The 19,628-nt window shown below is 35.1% G+C and overlaps 1 protein-coding gene across 1 annotated transcript in view; it reads left to right on the forward strand.

Annotated features, from left to right (window-relative positions):
• ITGBL1 (integrin subunit beta like 1) overlaps positions 1 to 19,628 on the forward strand; it is a 372,886-nt gene that overhangs the window by 175,872 nt on the left and 177,386 nt on the right. Inside the window, exon 7 of the mRNA XM_031958632.1 lies at positions 17,656 to 17,802. Within this exon, the coding sequence (XP_031814492.1) occupies positions 17,656 to 17,802 (147 nt within the window). The remainder of the gene's footprint in view (positions 1 to 17,655; positions 17,803 to 19,628) is intronic.

Consider the following 19,628-nt stretch of genomic DNA (forward strand, 5'->3'; position numbering starts at 1 on the left):
AATATGGAAGCCATGGACATATTGTCAGAAAGCCAAAATTTTAAAAATCTGATTTTAAGATTGCAAACTAAGAATTACCTCTAACTAAAATGAGGAGATTCAATTAAGGATTCATGTTGACTCAAATCATAAGGGATAGTATATTCTCTGAAAGATTTATTGATTACTAAAATGCAATTATTTGTCCAGTTCTATTTTTGAACTGAGACATCCCATAACTCTGACTAGCTGAGGTGTAGTTAGGAAACTCCATTTGTCCCTTTGAAAGACTACCAGCAGAGAACAGATAAAAGACTTGCCTTATTTAAATGTAAATATCCAGCTTCAAAGACTTTACAGGATTGGTATAGGAGAGCCTGCTGCTTAAGACTTCCCATCACAGAGGGCTCTTTCCTTTGGAGAATTCACAATACTTTGTGGGGATTTCCTAGTTACTGTCTGAACTTCCTATTGCTAAGTGAATGTCCTTTTAAGATTTTTCTTCTTTTCAGTTTGTAACTAAATAGTTGTTGCTTCATCATTTTCCCTTTTAATTACCCCAATTGATTTTAGTGGAGTTTTTTAAAAGAACAAGAACTCTATCTAGGAATGTCACTTTATTTAGTCGAAATGATCTTTTCTGTGTGTATGATCACTTCTATCAGTTGTTTAACTATTCACTAGCTAAATTTTTGAAAAGTATATTTGAAATCAAGAAAAATGGAGTGTTATTCCAAATCCCTAATAATGATAATATATGACATAATAATACAAATTAAAACAATCTTCAGATTTCAGTTATCAAAGATTACAAGAGATGGGAATAGGTAATATTTGAATGTTGGTGGAATTGTGAATTGGTCCAATTATTCTGGACTACTCTGGAGACCCTAGTTATCGATTTTGCCAATAAGGGAGTCCTCATGAACAGAGATTTTTCAAAGTGATTTTTATTATTGGTTGGGGTTCCATCAGCAAACATGCTGGAGTGGTTTGGCATTTTGTCTCTGAGAAAACTGAACCAAACAGGGTTAAGTGACTTACATAAAAGTGACTCATATAAGAGTCATGCAACTAGTGATTGTCTAAAGCTGCATTTGAACTTTGAATACTTCTAACTCTAAGGCTCACGCTCTGTCCACTGTGCAACCTAATTGCTCAAAGAGACTTTATATGAGGTTTAAACCTCAAAGGAAGAACATTGCTTCAGGCAAAAGGAATTTGGCTGGGGATCTTTGCAAGAGTTGATTGGTTAGATAAGATACTTTTGATGTGTTTTAGGAAAGAAATTTCAGCACTGTATGTTGACTTTGGCACCTAATGTTGGGGTTTGGTCATGTTAAGAATTCACAGTGGTCTTTCTTTTTAGCAAAATGTAGGGCTGTTTAGGAGACAAGGTTACAGACAAAATGAAAAGGTACAATACATACCAGAAGTGTTAAATATGAAATAGAGTTGGGGGAGCAAATAGCTAGAAAAGGAGTTTTAGCAATTAAGAATGGAAAAGACAAATTTCCTAATGGAACTAACAATTAGCAGGGGAAAAGAATATATTTTGTGAAGTGGGAATATGCCCTTAACTGATGGGCTAAATACATAGAGGAGTTTAGCACCCTAAAGGAGTTAATTAGCTAGAAGAAGGAAAAAGACATCATGAGGCATGGTGGGGGAGTGAAAGGAAAGATACCATATGATATGGAGAGGGGTGCGGGGCGGGGGGGGGGCGGAGAGATACCATGAGGCAGATTGTTTTAGTAGGCTATAACCCCAAAAGAAATTCAGCAAAGTTGGCATGAGCCCTGGACAGATTTATAGAGGAAATTAGCTTCAGGAGTTTGACACAACTTGGATTTCTAACTGGATATAGCAAGATGGGTTTACCCAGGACTTCCATAGAGGGAAGGATTGTAAGATTGAACTGATCCCCATCAGAACCCTTCCTTACTTGCCTCAGGAAGTAATCGTATCAGTACTTCAGATTCTCTCTGCCAACCCCACCTCATAACCCAAGACCTCATCATCTTGATCTGAATGACCAAGCTTATTCCTGAAATTTGGAAACCTTTGAAGTTTGTCTGAACAGATGTTATCACATAGGGTGTTCTTGTAGAACTGTTATTGAGGTTGAGAATGTAGCAAGGAGGTCCTTTTAATCAATGAGCTAATACTTAAGACAAGTTGGAGGAAATTGGGCTCAATTTGTGATCCACAATTCCCTAACTCACAGAGTATACTTCTAGGCATTTACCAGAAGGTCAGTGGTAAAGCAACAACAACAAAACAAAACAAAACAAAAAACAGACCCAGACAAAATATTTATAGCAGCACTTTCTTATTATCATTAAACTAGGAAAAAGCTGGGAATGGAAATTGAATAGGAAATGATCAAATAAAGTTGTAATACACTAATGTAACAGGATATTACTATGCTCTAAGAAACAGCGAGTATGATCAATATAGAAAAGCATAGAAAAAATGTATGAACTGATGTAAGCCAAACTAGGAAAAAAATATAAGCAATTGTAGTCTCCAGCTAGCTTTCTGGAGGATCCCTGAATGAGCCTTGGTCTTCTTACATCTTAAGTCTGGAGTCTGAGCTTGAGCTCACACTCTCTCTCTCTCTCTCTCTCTCTCTCTCTCTCTTCTCTCTCTCTCTCTCTCTCTCTCCAGTCCTCTAAGCTCTTAAATACCATAGTACAATTACATCACTACAACACACTGAGCATGTGCTAAATGTAGAACCATTACATCACCATACTAAGTACTAAGTTCATGTGAACTAGAATAGTTCTAGAATATACTAGAGTAGAACTAGAGCATATCATCAATCATACTGAGTAAACATCCTGCTGTAAGTATCCTTGCTTCAAGTAAAACACAGGTGGTCATGCCCTCCTCGATTTCTCAGAAAAAAGTATGAACACCAAGGGAAATGGGGAGTCAAACCAGATATTGTCATTGAATTTCCTCTGGAGTAAAGGGTGAAAAAACCCTTACTTACCCTTACTCTGGGTAAGAGTTCCCCCACTATCTACAGCCCTCTACAGTAATGATCATGTAAATGGAAAAAATGACAAAAATATCAGATACTGAATGTAGTGTAACTATAAAGACCAAATATAGCCCCATAGAAGAGATACAAGAATTGACATTCTTCTTTTCTTTCAGACATAGGGAACTACAGAAAAATGTCACATATTTTCAATATGTTTTATAAATTTTTTTGAATTTTTTTCCCTGTTTTATTCTTTGTTGTAAGGGAAGGCTCTAGAGAAAATAAAAGTGTTACATTGAGAAATATAGATGATACAAAGGGAAAAAATATTGGTAAAATTTATTTTAAAAAATCAAAAGTCACTTTGCGCAGACAGATACTGGTGCATTCAATCTAAATGATCCCATGATCTTACACTTTGAGTATTGGTAAAACCATCCTGCAGGAAATGGCAGTCTGGAAAATACCCAGAGGCATTTGTAGTAATCCCATCTCTCTATGATACTTTCTTTCTCTGAGTTTATCTCATTGATCAGAATGAAATCTGAACTAAGATTTGTTTAATGTCACTTTACAATATGTTTGCATTAACTTCACATGTGAGTACAAATCTAAAAAGCATTTTATATGATATAGAATAACAATTTTAAGAAAAGATGTCAAAAATAGTAAAAATAAAAACAAGCAACCAAAAATAAAATCAACCTCTTTCCCATGAGGATATATGATTACAAATTTGCTTAATTGTTCAGGATAAAGCAAATGACCTTATGACTTAGAGATCCATAAGGGAGGCAATAATAACTCTGAAACATAAACCACGTAAATGAATCATACATGCCCTTACTTCAATCCCCCTCTAGGATAAAAAAAAAAAATGGGAAAAAGTGAAATGAACAACAGGATACCTGTCTGTTACTTTTATTTTAGTGTTTTGCTATTAAGGTATTATTGTTTTTAACAGACTGAAAACTTTTTTTTTTTTTAATTTAATAGCCTTTTATTTACAGGATATATCCATGGGTAACTTTACAGCATTAACAATTGCCAAACCTCTTCTTCCAATTTTTCACCTCTTATCCCCCCATTTCCTCCCCCAGATGACAGGATGACCAGTAGATGTTAAATATATTAAAATATAAATTAGATACACAATAAGTATACATGACCAAAACGTTATTTTGCTGTACAAAAAGAATCACTCTGAAATATTATACAATTAGCTTATGAAGGAAATCAAAAATGCAGGTGTGCATAAATATAGGGATTGGGAATTCAATGTAATGGTTTTTAGTCATCTCCCAGAGTTCTTTTTCTGGGCATAGCTGGTTCAGTTCATTACTGCTCCATTGGAAATGATTTGTTTGATCTCATTGCTGAGGATGGCCTGGTCCATCAGAACTGGTCATCATACAGTATTGTTGTTGAAGTATATAATAATCTCCTGGTCCTGCTCATTTCACTCAGCATCAGTTCGTGTAAGTCTCTCCAGGCCTTTCTGAAATCATCCTGTTGGTCATTTCTTACAGAACAGTAATATTCCATAATATTCATATACCACAATTTATTCAGCCATTCTCCAACTGATGGACAACCATTCAGTTTCCAGTTTTTAGCCACTACAAAAAGGGCTGCCACAAACATTCGTGCACATACAGGTCCCTTTACCTTCTTTATAATCTCTTTGGGATATAATCCCAGTAGTAACACTGCTGGATCAAAGGGTATGCACAGTTTGATAACTTTTGAGCATAGTTCCAAACTACTCTCCAAAATGGTTGGATTCGTTCACAACTCCACCAACAATGCATCAATGTCCCAGTTTTCCCGCAACAATCATCATTATTTTTTCCTGTCATCTTAGCCAATCTGACAGGTGTGTAGTGTATCTTAGAGTTGTCTTAATTTGCATTTCTCTGATTAATAATGACTTGGAGCATCTTTTCATATGACTAGAAATAGTTTCAATTTCTTCATCTGAGAATTGTCTGTTCATATCCTTTGACCATTTTTCAATTGGAGAATGGCTTGATTTTTTATAAATTAGAGTTAATTCTCTATATATTTTGGAAATGAGGCCTTTATCAGAACCTTTGACTGTAAAAATATTTTCCCAGTTTATTGCTTCCCTTCTAATCTTGTCTGCATTAGTTTTGTTTGTACAAAAACTTTTCAATTTGGTATAATCGAAATTTTCTATTTTGTGATCAGTAATGATCTCTAGTTCTGCTTTGGTCATAAAGACCTCCCCTTCCACAGGTCTGAGAGGTAAACTATCCTGTGTTCCTCTAATTTATTAATAATTTCATTCTTTATGCCTAGGTCATGAACCCATTTTGACCTTATCTTGGTGTACGGTGTCAAGTATGGATCAATGCCTAGTTTCTGCCATATTAGTTTCCAATTTTCCCAGCAATTTTTATCAAACAGTAAGCTCTTATCCCAAAAGCTGGGATCTTTGGGTTTGTCAAAGATTAGGTTGCTATATTTGTTGACTGTTTTATCCCTTGAACCTAATCTATTCCACTGATCAACTAATCTATTCCTTAGCCAATACCAAATAGTTTTGGTAACTGCTGCTCTATAATATAATTTTAGATCTGGTACAGCTAAGCCACCTTCATTTGATTTTTTTTTCATTAATTCCCTTGAAATTCTTGACCTTTTGTTTTGCCATATGAACTTTGTTGTTATTTTTTCTAGGTCATTAAAATAGTTTTGTGGGACTCTGATTGGTATAGCGCTAAATAAATAGATTAGTTTAGGTAATATTGTCATCTTTATTATATTTGCTATGCCTATCCAAGAGCATTTAATATTTTCAATTGGTTAGATCAGACTTACTTTGCGTGAAAAGTGGTCTGTAATTTTGCTCATAAAGTTTCTGATTTTCCCTTGGCAGATAGATTCCTAAATATTTTATATTATCAGTAGTTACTTTAAATGGAATTTCTCTTTGTAACTCTGACTGTTGGATTTTGTTAGTGATATATAAGAATGCTGAAGACTTATGTGGGTTTATTTTATAACCAGCAACTTTGCTAAAGTTGTGGATTATTTCTAATAACTTTTTAGCAGAATCTCTGGGGTTCTCTAAGTATACCATCATGTCATCAGCAAAGAGTGATAATTTGGTTTCCTCATTGCCTATTCTTATTCCTTTAATCTCTTTCTCAGCTCTTATTGCTAAAGCTAGCGTTTCTAATACAATATTAAATAGTAACGGTGATAGTGGGCAATCTTGTTTCACTCCAGATCTTATTGGGAATGGTTGCAGTTTGTCTCCATTACATATGATGCTTACTGATGGTTTGAAATAGATGCTGCTGATTATTTAAGGAAAAGTCCATTTATTCCTATACTCTCAAATGTTTTTAATAGGAATGGATGTTGGATTTTATCAAATGCTTTTTCTGCATCTATTGAGATGATCATATGGTTTTTGTTAATTTGGTTATTAACATGGCCAATTATATTGATAGTTTTCCTAATATTGAACCAGCCCTGCATTCCTGGAATAAATCCTACTTGATCATAGTGTATTATCTTGGAGATGATTTTCTGTAGTCTTTTTGCTAATATCTTATTTAAGATTTTAGCATCAATATTCATTAGGGAGATTGGTCTATAATTTTCTTTCTCTGTTTTCAACCTACCTGGTTTAGGTATCAGTACCATGAACAGACTGAAAACTTACTATGAATTCATATTATGATCTAGAAGTAAGAAAAAAAAGTAAGATTTTAGATTGAATTCAGATAGACACAGTGCCCTAAATGAGCAAAATGAAAGTTCTGATATATATGACTTTGGTTGACCACATTTTTTTCAGTTACATTTTAAAAAGAATATTGGCATGCTAGAAATTTTTCACAGAAAGCTATCCAGGAGGGTGAAGGGACTGTAGGCCATGCTTTATGAAAAGTGATTGATAGAAGTGAGATATTCCTGCATCAGGAAGAAGACTTAAAAATTATAATCATCTTTGAAGGGCTTTTTTATGAATAAGGAATGATATATATTCTGTTTGGTCAGAGGACCTATATAAGAGTCGTTAGTGGAAATTTCAGAGAGCTAGAGTTAATCTTGTTTAAGAAAGTATACCCTAATGAATAGAGTTAGTGGGAATAATATGTATTGGTAGGAAAGTGAGAAATTGGTTCTTCCTTACTGGAGGTCTTCAAAGAAAGCCTTAATGATGACTTGTGGTAGACAATATATAGGGCATTCTTGATCAGCATAGTTGCAAAAGGTCTTTGAGCTATGGGATTCTATCATTTTAAAAGATGAATAGCTCTGAGGAAAATATTCAGTGATCTGGTATCTGCTATCTGGTATCATAGAGGCAACCAGAACATTAAGGTATCATTTTGGAGATATGCGTCTTATTTTAGAAATATTCAGCTGAATGAGCCTCATCTGTCTAAGGCATAAATATTTTTGCCTTGATCATTCAAGTAAAATTGCTCATTTCCCTACTTTATTTTGACAATGAATGCCTAGTATTTACTTGAAAACGTTGTTGTATGATCTTCCAATGAGAAAATATTGTGGTTTATTGGAAAGAAAGACAACTGGAGTTAGTGGCTCTTAATTTGGATTTCAGTTCTGCTTCGTACTCTGTGTACAATTTACTGAAGTTGTCAATGCCTTCTTATCTTTGTCTCTGTTTCTGTCTCTCCTTTTCTCCCCTTCTGTGTCTGGTCCCATCTCTTGCTTCTTTCTTCCCTTCTACTCTCTCTCCTACAGTGAGGAAACCTTCTCTTCTAATAAATATTTCTGTTTTTTAACTTATACTCTTAGAGTATTGGCTGTAGTCCTGAGAAGTTAAGTGCCATGTCCAGAGTCACACATTTGGTATGTGTCAGAGATGGACCTTTGCATATCCTGCCTTGGACACATCAAATCTGAAGTTTTGTTGTCAGTTCTGGGCACCACATTCTAACAAGGTTATTAATAAGCTGGAGACCCTCCAGAGGAGGACAGCTAGAATGGTCAGAAGCTTTCAGTCCATGCTATTTAAGGATCAGTTGAAAGAATTTAGGATATTAATCCTCAGGAAAAGAAGACTCATAGAATTGTAGAAAAAAAATTGGAAGGGATCTCAGAGTCTATGGAGTTCAATTCTTTCATTTCAGTACATGGGGAAGCTGAGGATCATCAAGACTAAAAGTTTATCCAAATTTTTATGGGTAATAGAATTACAAAGGAATCCACTTGTAGACTCATGGACCTTACATTAAGAATATCTACTGAGCCTGATTGTCCTTTTTTCTCTGGAATTTGAAACAAGTGAACCTATTTGTTTCCCCCAACTCCCATGAGAGGCATGTCATGATACATAGATATTTTCTTCAAGTATTTAAACATCAATCATGAGGAAGACGTGTTCTGTTTGATCCCAATGATTATACCCAGGAATAATACGTTTTTAGGAAAATTTTTCCTAGTACTTAGAGCTATTGAAAAGTAGAGTACTTTTCTACTTTTTGGAGTAATGGAATCTACTTCATTGAAGGTCTTCAAGGAGAGTCTTCATGAGCATTTCTTAAAGTATGTTATACTGAAGATTCCTTTGGGAGCATAGGGATAACTGAATGTGATTTATGAGGAAGAATCTCCATCTAGGTCTTTTAGGATCTGAGGTAGAAAACTAACCTGGTAACTAATGAGGTAAAGTTGGTGGGCCCTTTTTCAGATTAAAAATATATTCTCATAATCTGATTCCCAATTGATCTTTTTAAACCATGAGTTCCTAATTTGTTTTTGAGTTATGGACCCTTTTGTCAGTCTGGTGAAATCAATGGTTCCCTTTTCAAGATAAAAATACACATAGGGTACCAAAGGCAAACATTAAAGCTCACAGACCTGACATTAAGAACACCTACTGAGTCTGATTGTTTTTTATTCTCTGTAATTCCAGCCAAATGAGCCTTCTTGCTCCTTATGCATAATAAATTGTCTATTGCTTTTGTGATTGTGTGCCAAAAATGCTTTCCATTTACCTTCTGGAATCCCTAACGTTCTTCAAAGTAGAGTATACTTTCCATGTCCCAAGAGAGGCGGTTCCTAATTCCCTAGTCATTGGTTCTTTGACCCCATGTTCCAAAACTACTTGACATTTGCTCTGAATACATCTTGCATATGTTTGTTTGTATATGTGGTCTTTTCCCTCAACAAATTGCAAGATCTTTGAGAAGAAAGACTGTTTATTTTTGTCTTTATTGTCAACTCCTGGCACAGTTCCTGGTACATAGCAGGCAGTTAATAAATGCTTATTTATGTAGAACAAGTTCTGGAGCAAATCTTTTCAATCTCAATTGAAATTGGCAGACCAGACCCAGAGCAGATAGCTACTCAGGGTCCCAAGTGGTTCATTGGAGTGTTTTCTCCTGTTTTTTCAGTTCACACCAATTAGTCAGCAAGAAGAAACTGGTCTTTAGAAATGGATATTTGCTAAGATAGTTTATACAAAATCATCTTCTTAAAATTGTGGGACACATTTTCTTACAGGTACATATAGAGTCTAAGAGAAGATGAGTTCAACCTTAGAGCATATGTAGCAAAGGTGTTACAAGTTCTGAACTCATAACTCTTGCTAGAGTTATTAAGATATTACTTTATGGACAGTGTGCCTTTTATGTTAGATACCTTATTGAGCCTTAATTATGCCTTTCTTCATCTTGTCCAGTCTGTCCTCACTTCCTGATAAAGACACTGTCTCCAACCATTAGCGTCCTAGACATACTGTTGGAAAATCCAAATACTTTCATCCTCTGACGTCTGTAAAGGGTTTCTTATGGTCATGAGAAGGTATAGGGAAAGGGAGAAAAGACCAAGGAAGACCCAGAAACCAAGATTCTCTTTACCTCTCCCCCAACCACTTCAGCCAAGCAAGGCCTACTCTACTGATTGATGATCTCATGAACTCTTATTTCATGAGAGGCTCAGCCATCAGTTCACTTTACTCCCAGCTCAAAACATTCTCTGGACTGTTCTATTTCTCTATAATGGTACCTCCCATTTTCTTCTTCCCCTACCTTTTCCCCATCCCTGTCCTTATAGCTACTTTAATGTTTGGTTTTCCTCTATCAGAGTGTATGTTCCTTAAGAAAAAAGAACTTATCATCTCTTCTTGTATTTGCATTTGCAGCACTTATCACATAACCTGGTATATAATAAGAGCTTAGTAAAACATATTTTTCTGTGTTTTATCTGTCTATACTGAAGTATAGTTATCAGACATATTTAAAAAAAACATTCATAGAGTATCTGGATTAAGAACCCATGTTTAAAATCATTTGTGATTTTATATTTATATGAATAATTTTATGGTAATTCATTATCCTATTGATAGCACTCTACTTGAATTAAGAAGTCCATTGGGGATAATTTTAAACAGTGGCACAATTTTAGATGGCAGTTGCACAGAAATAGTTTGTTAGCTGGAGGTTCAGTAATATTGAGTCATCCAGAATCTCTAGCATGCTCAAAGTCCAGCAATGATAAAGGGTGTTTTAGAGACTTAGCCCATATTTAGCCAGATCATTTATTTTCCTAAAAATTATCTAGGAAGATTAGCAGATGGAACATCAAAATAAAGTTCTTGTTCAGTTGTTTTCAATCTTATTCAACTGTTTGTGATCCTATTTGAAATTTTATAATCAATGATATTAGAATGGTTTTCCATCTCCAGCTCATTTTGAAGAATGGGAAACTGAACCAAATAGGATAAAGTGATTTGCTCAGGACCACATAGTTTATAGATATCTGAGGCCAGATTTGAATTCAGGAAGATTAGTCTTCCTAACTCCAGGCCCTGCACTCTATCCATAGAGCGACCTACTTGGCCAGAATGATAGGTCGATACAATACTAGTTTTGGTTTGGTTTTGTTTCTTATCTTCAATGAAGTGAAGATGCCTCTTCTTCATAGTATAGGGATAATTCTGAAGTACTAAATCTATGGGAGTAGAGCATAGATTCATTCCTCATCTATGCCTCTTTTAATCCTTATCTTCCTTTAAGTTTTAATCCACATACTACCTCCTATGGGAAATCTTTAATTATTTCCCTTTGTTGAAAGCAATTCAATAAATAAAATGTCAGAGTATGGGGAGGTTTGATTGACTAATCAAATTATTCACTTTACTCACTTAAAATAAATGACACATTTTTATTCTCTGATACTTTTGTCAGGATAGCTGTGAACTAAGATTTAAAGACTAAACCTCTGCCTTAGTCTTCATTCCCCAGTTTCATCCCCCAAGCTCCGCTTGACCCAAAGAGCATTTTGTGGACTTTGGAGAGTGAAAGGATTTTTCATCATTGTCCTAGCAATATGACTAGGACAGCAATTGCTGAAGGCAATGTCTGTATCAGGAGGTAAGGACAAAATGTACAATGAGGAGTGACTGATTCAGACTTTATAAGGAGCCTAGTATAAAAGATACATAATATCTAAAGGAAACATTTTGAGGATTCCAGCAAAAAGACTTTCATCTGGGTAATATAGCTGGTGGGAACATAGAGAAGCCAGAGAGTTAAGTTGAAGGTGGAGTGGTGAACAATATTGTTGGTTCCCTTATTAATCCTGTAGAATTTTTATACATAAACACTTATTTTACATTTAAAAAAATATTATGAGAAGTCCATAGATTTTACCAGAGTTACAGGGGGTCTAAGACGCAAAAATGGTTAACCCAGGCTTTGGAACAAAGAACTTTAGTGTTACAAGGGATTATAGTATGCTTTGGAATGAAAGCCCTTGAGTCTAATCTCTCCATTTGGTTGAGGAAACTGAGGAACAGAACAGTTAAGTGACTTACCTAGGTTGCACAAGTTGAATGGATTTGAACCCTGATCTTTTGCCTACAAGTTCAGAAATCTTTCCACAACACCATACTGTCTCTTAGAAATTAACTTTCATTTCTACACTTTCATTTTGGGAAAGTAAATATAGAAATCAAGTGGCTTGTTTATAATTATAAAGTAACTGAACTGATTGGTTCTATCACTGATCCAATATGGTGTCAGAAACTATGGAACCAAAATTTGTTACTTCCATTGCAAACCCTTTGTTATTAAGCTATGTCTTCTCTTTACCAATACTTTAATCTTCTCCATCTATCATATCGTCCTTAAAGTAGTTCTTGTGCTATTATCATAGACATTATTATTAAAACCAGTTTTGGATATGTGAACTTTTTAGTTTCCACCTAAGTAGTATAAATCTCTGAATCCTTGCTGCAGTGGTATTTCTTGAAAAGAACACCAAGGTTATCACACCTCTCAGATTGTCTAAGATGAGAGGAAAAACCAATGATGAATGTTGGAGGGGATATGCAAATATCAGAACATGAATACTTTGTTGGTGGAGTTGTGAAACCATCCAACCATTCTGGAGAGCAATTTGGAACTATATCTAAAGGCTATCAAACTGCATGCACTTTGATCCACCATCCTCACTAATGGTTCTGTATTGCAATGAAATAATAAAAATGGGGAAAGAACCCCTATGTGTAAAAATGTTTGTAGCAGCTCTTTTTTGTAGTAGCAAGAAACTGGAAATTGAATGGATACACATCAGTTGGAAAATGGCTGAATAAGTTATGATATATGAAGGTAATGGAATATTATTATTCTATAAGAAATGATGAGCAGGCCGATTTCAGAAAAGCCTGGAAAGATTTACATGAACTGATGATGAATGAAATGAGCAGAAGTGTACACAATATACATTGTACACAGTAAGATTATATGACGCTCAACTGTGATGGACTTGCCTCTTCTCATCAACAATGATTTAAGGCAATTCCAAAAGACTTGGTATAGAAACTGCCAATCACACCCAGAGAGAGAACTATGGAGATTGATTGTGGATCAAAGCATAGTATTTTCACTTTTTATTTATATTTTCCTTTCTCCTTTTCCTTCCCTTGCACAACATGACAAATATGAAAATATGTTTTAAAGAATTATACATATTTAGCCTAAAAAAAGGAACAATACAGTCAGAATTCAGAGGCCCTAAGTTCAAATCCTGATTCTACTCCTTACTATTTGTGTGACCTTTGGTCACATCTTATTTGAATCTTACTTTCCACAGCTGAAGGATAAAGTAATTGTTCTTAAAAATATGCAACACAAATAAGGCAAATATGGAGTAATTTTGAAGCATGTGGGTCAGGAAGGACCTTATAAAGGAGTTGGAATTTAAGATGAGCTTTTAAAGAAGCTAGAGAATCTAAAATTCTTGCATTCTAATATTTTACTAATAACAATTGTTATGGGGATGATATCATGTGAAGTAGTCAGAAACAAAGACAAAATAAAGTAAGAATGAGTTCACATTGCTTAAAGGGGATGTACCATGAAATAAATCTTGAACTCTGATTAGAATTAGTGTCTTTTCTTGAATGCCAAGCTTAAGTATTTCTTTTTTATTCATTAGGAAATAGGGAGTAACTAAAAAAGAAAACATTAAAAAAACTCTCTTTTAACAAGACACTGTCCATGAACCTATATATTAGAAAGATTATTTTGCAGGGCTGATGGAAAAAATAAAGAAATGGGAGACAGGGAAACTCTTTAGGAAGCTATTATAATTGTCCAAGGGAGAGGTAATAGGAGACTAAGCTATAATCACAGTTTTGTCACTCCACAGTTCAAGAAGTTTTGCATGGCTTTCTATGGCCTCTAGAATAAAATATACATTTCTCCCTCTAGTATTGAAAGCCTTTCATTTCCTCATTTCATCCACTAGACTGATCACCCATTAATCACTCGTATGCACTCTATGTTCTATGTTCTAGCCAAATCAAACTACTCACTGTTTTTCATATGCAACATTCTCTCTCTCTTGCCTCCCTGCCTTTGTATAGGCAGTCCCCCATACCTACAATACTCTCCTTCCTTACCTCTTCCTTTAAGGATAGTTCAGGTGCTACCTCCAGCATATGTTCATGTCCCCATTTCCTCAACCCACATAAGCAACTTTTTGTCTACTCGATATATTTTTGTATAGACTTCTCTGTGTGCATATGGTTTCCTCCTAGTACACTGTAAGCTCTTTGACATAAGGGCTCTCTCTCTGTCTCTCTCTCTCTGGGTGACTCTCTTATTTCCTTCCCTCCTTCTCTCCTTCCTTCCCTCTCTCCTTCTCTCTTTCTTTTCCCTTCTACCTTCCCTGCCTCCTTCCCTCTCTCCTTCCCTCCTTTGTTCAGGTGCCACTACACTGAATTTTAAATTACTTTTGGTGTTCTTGGATTAAAAAACAAAACAAAAAAATTTTTCCACTTTCATATGGGTCTATCCCTCCATTCAGAAAGATATGGTTTCATGTTCTGCTTATGATATATCCTTGCTGTGTGATCATGGGCAAATTATTGACCATCTCAGTGATTGGTAGGAGCTCCAAAATTCTAAAATGCAGAGAATTTGATGATAGGCCTCAAGGAAGACATTTCTATGAATTCCTTACATGAATAATATCAGAGGTCCAGATCAATCTTAACCTTCATCTCCCACCAAAATTACTGTTACTTAGTGCAAAGAAGCTATCAGTTTTAATAGCATTAATGATTCACAGCAAGGAAAACAACTTTCCTTAGAATACAGCATATGATATTTAAATTGTTTTGGTCTATGTTCTTTCTAACACCCACTCATTTAACTTCCCTTTTTAACTAGCTGTCTGCCTATTTCATTTGCTTTATCCAAGAGCAAGGAGTAGAATTGGTTATAAATATCAGATAGCAATTGTCTACCATTAAATATGGATTAACGTATCCTACCATGGTAGGTGCTCTTCAATCCTAGTGCTATAACATAATAGTACCTGCCACTACTAATATTTTTCATCAACATTAATTTTCTAGATATCCCCATGAAAAGTCAAAAATTTTATGTATGTTTGTGTCTGTCTATCCCTATAACCACTATGAAACTGTTTAAAATTGGGCTTTTTTCTTTTCTTTTCTTTTTTTTTTTTTTTTTTTTTTTTGTTGTTGTCACTGTAACTCTGTTTAAATCTCTTCCTTGGTAGAGAGTAAAGCTGCCTTTCTGATATCCAGATTGAAGTTCTATTATTTAATTTAGTTGTAAAAGTACTAGTCTTCCCAGAAAAGACAGCATGTTCTTTCTTTGTCCAGCTCTCTGACAGCAGTTCTAGCTGTTCTCAAAATGAAGACTCCCACTTCTAAGCATTTTGAGGTCACTACACCTCAGAAACCTGTAAAATCATGGGTACCTTAAAAAGCTTTTTATCTTTCTATTTATTTAACTCTATCCATGCCCCAAAACATAATGATAGAGTTAATAGCTCCTTTATTCCTTCCTTCCTTCCTTCCTTCCTTCTTTCCTTCCTTCCTTCCCTCTCTCCTTCTTTCCTTTCCTTTTTGTCTCCTCTCCTTCCCTACTTCCTTCCCTTATGTTAAAGTTGGGTTCTGCTCCTGGGTTAGAGGGCACATTGTCTCAAGCTTCAGGTTTTTGATGCTGCCATTTCTAGAGCTAACTCTGTTGGTCTGTAAGTTTTCAGTTTTTCCAAGTTCTTCCAAGTTTTCATTTCTTCTATTTCTTTCTCTGGTTTGTGAGTAACCACAAGCATTCATTTCTGCCCTGGAATTGTGACCAGGAAATCTACTCCTCTGACTGCATGATCTAGTGAGATAATGCTTTAGTTGATGTTGGGACTGCCACCTGGAATTGAGTATAGGCAATGTAACATAATCCTACCTCCCCCCCTCCCCATTGCCAGCTAAGGGGCCCCTGTATTTTCTTTTGTATGAGCTGTTCAACTCCCTTTCTATTTGGAGTTTAAGAGCTTCAGATTTTGATTCTGATTCAATCACTCCCCAAGGCCTGCTGCTGGCTTGCTAGTTGTGACCCACTGTGGACTTTGCTCTACTTTCACCCTAATGAGTCAGACCTTTCTTGTCAACCTTTTAAGTTATCTTGGGCTAAAAAATTGGTTTGTCTTGTCCTTTTGTTAATTTTTCAACTCCAGAATTTGTTTTGAGGCATGCTATTAAGTTTGTTTAGAAAGGAATTTGGAAGAGCTCAAGTAAGCTCCTGCTTTTACTGAAACCTCCTCACCAATAATCTCTAACTTGCCATGTCGCATATTATCTTCTCCTCTCTGAGCTTTTGCAACATTTCTCTCTCCTTTTGCTTTCTTAGTACTTCTCAGTTTCTTCTCTATTTTTTTTTCTGGATCTTTATCCATGGCACATCTACGAACTATCAGGATGCCTAAAGATTTTGTTCAGATTCCTCTTGCCTTTTCTTTCTAGACTGTCTCAAGCGGTGACTTCACTAGTTCCATGATATGCAAAAAGTTACTGAATTCATACATCTACCCTTGATCTCTCTTTTAAAGTCTACTTTCACACTGGATTATTTTTGCCTATTACATATTTCAAATTGAATATTCCATTGCTGACTCAAAATGAAAATGGACCTATCTTTCCTCTTCAAAACCCATCCCATTTCAAAAGGTACATTTGATTGTTGAGGATCCCATCATCCTCTTATTGTGGTTTAAAATCTCAGTGATCATGTGCCAAACATATAGTTATTCACAAAATTGCTTTCTTTCTACTTACATAAGTGACTCCCAGTTTTTGGCTTTTGTCATCTCTTGCCTGGATTCTTGCCATAGTCTTTTAATTGAACTTTCTGCTTTAAGAATTTTTATTCAAATTTATTCTCTATTCAAATCCCAGAATTATTTAACTGATCTGACCATGTTGCTGCTTTTCATTTTTCTGGTACTGAAAACTCCTCATTATTTGCCCCCTTCCTACATTTCTAATTTTCTTATGTTTTACTCCCTTCCACTGGCCTATTTGCTGTTCTCTACACATAACTCTTCATCTCCCCTCAATGCCTGGTGTGCTAAAAGAAAACCAACACCATTGCCTTTAAGGTCTATGATGTAACTCAAAGCCTAAAATCAAAGTCCAACTTATTTAACATCCCCAGGAGTAAATACAAGTGTCTTAGTGGGAATTAAGGAATTTCCAGTTGCTATCATTTTGCTTTCCTTTGTGATCCCAACTCCTTTCAAGTACATTAGATCCTTAGAGAAGAGAACATCCTTTGCTCTGGGGTTTTTTATTGATCTTATGAACATTTCATAATAGAAAGAGGTTTTAACTCTTTCCTAACACTAGGACAGTTATTCTGCAAGACCTTGAATTCCATGCTGGCTTTAGCTTTAGTATCTCAACCAAATGAAGAGTAGGATTCAGAAGGTACTGACATTGACAGCAAAACAATTTGGCTTCTATTCACAAATCCACCTCTTCAGCAAATCTTAAGTGTCATGAGGGCACAGAGGGAAAGATGCAGTCATTAAGATAATCAAATTCCAACCATAACCATCATGTATATTGTTTTTTAGAACCTAAGGGAGCTAATTAAATGGCATGCATATGGATTTCTCTCATTCTGACTGATTCAGAATTTGTCTAGCATAAGATTGATTTTAACCAGCATGATTGAATTCCTTCATCATCATAATTTAATAAAAATCCCTTTTAAGAAATTTAACATTAAACAAAATATGTACTTCCATTTAAAAAAAAAACATTGTCCAAATTAAGATCTCAATTTACAGAACATTTATTATTTGAATAGAAATAACATCTGACTTTTTTAAAAATCTGTTTTATTTTAAAGGTCATGGGCAGTGTAACTGTGGAAGATGTGACTGCAAAGTAGGCTGGTCTGGGAAAAAATGTGAGCATCCCCTTTCCTGCCCATTGTCTGCTGAGGATAGCATCAAGAAGTGCCAAGGAAGTTCCAATTTGCCCTGCTCTGGAAGAGGTCAGTAAAGTCAAGTCATCAAAGCTTTCTCAGTTCCTTTTTGCTCTATGCATGTGTGTTTTCTCACTCTCTCTGTCTCTTTCCACATAGATGTATACAAATCTGTGTATAATTTATGTGTACACATGCATGTACACACATATACATATATTAGTAGATATATATTGTTTCCTTCAAAAGCAGATAATCTGCCTTGCTAAGTTGTCATATAATGGTAGTCATATTCCCAAATGACAACTTATTTAAAAATTTTTCAATTTTAGATATCTTCTTAGTTTTCAATTTTTGTTTTGTTTTTTAATACCAAAAAAAGAGTTCTTATAAAAGTTTTTGTACATAAAAAACTATTTCTTTGTTCTCTTTTTAGTATAGTAAGTTTAATAGTGGTGGAACTAAGCCAAAGTGCTCTTTCTGAAAGAGTTGCATTTTCACAACTCATAAAGACTTGCTTATATGAGTGATTATACATGGAAAAACAAACAATTAAACACCACACACTCATTAACTGTACTTTTACCCTCTTCCTTTTTTCTTTGTTTCTCAACCCACTCTCACCTATTGCTGTCTCTCCAGGCCATTTGCCCCTTTGGCGTCTGGCATATTTCATTCATTTTTGTGCGGGATGACTGTTTATGTGGAGGATTTTTAAAGTTCATATAAGATCAATTTTGATGTTGATAGATGTGTGCTCTCCAGCCAGAATATATGAATGACAGCACCTAATTGTCCCAGTGACATTTCTGAGACCTTAGAACATTGCTTGCGGAGCTTATTGTCTTTGGCAAAAAGCTTTGTCTAAAATAGATATTTATGAATTGGCATCTGCTTTTGGGAAAGCATGAAGTCTCAGGTGTGTTCTCAGCATTGGATCAACAAAAATTGGAGGCCAGAGAAAAATCTATCCAGGAAGAAAACTGGTTCCATTCTTTTTGATTTATCAAAATATGAAATGTGGTTTCATCTCTCAGATGAGAATAGAAAAGTAAATGTGAAATGGACTTTTGTGGTGGTGAGTAATTGAAGTTATTACAAATGTTACCCACTGAAGTTGTTGATAGGGAAAGGAGGAAAGCTGTTCTTTACTTCTGTGGATGACCTTCAATTTAATTTCATTTTTTTTGAGTTTCCTTATTAATATTATTTATGCTAGAATGCTCAAAAGCTCAATATATTTTCTGTGCTTAATAGTCTCACCATCATTTCCCCATCCTGAAATTTACATCAAGAGCATTAAACATGGCATTGTTACCATGAACATAAAATTAGTATTCTTGTGTAGAAACAAAGAACTAAATATAGATTTTCATCAATTTGCTATTTTACCTTTGTTTTTTCCAGTGCAATCCCAGTGGATTGTTGTTAAGCTGTATTTGTAAAGCCAAAACTTGTTTATCAGTGGCAGGAAAAAATGGCTAATAAAAAGCTTGCTCTTTAATGGTAACTGGAATCCTTAAATTATGAACTTATAAGTTTGGTTGGGCAAGGGAATGGGGAATGGAAGTAACTCATTTTGCTTCAGAGTATGACTTAATTCCCATGAAAATTCTGGTCTGTTAAGGTTGGTTTTCATATATGATGATAGGAGAAGAAGTAGAAATAGATGATCTCTAATTGGGTAAGAGTGAGACATGACTGGTAGAGAGGTAGTTTGTTCCATTGGGATTCTTGAGCTGGCAGGCAGGAGAGAGTGAGGAATCTTTCAAGCACGTTAGATAAACTTCCATGTGGTGAACTTTTTGAAGAATTTTAATAAAATCTCACAGAATAGGCAGGTTGGGCATAACTAGATCAAGTTATTTATCATATTAGGGTATTTTGAAAGCAAT

The sequence above is a fragment of the Sarcophilus harrisii genome, chromosome 3 (genome assembly GCF_902635505.1).
Source record: "Sarcophilus harrisii chromosome 3, mSarHar1.11, whole genome shotgun sequence".
In the NCBI taxonomy this organism is placed as follows: domain Eukaryota; kingdom Metazoa; phylum Chordata; class Mammalia; order Dasyuromorphia; family Dasyuridae; genus Sarcophilus; species Sarcophilus harrisii.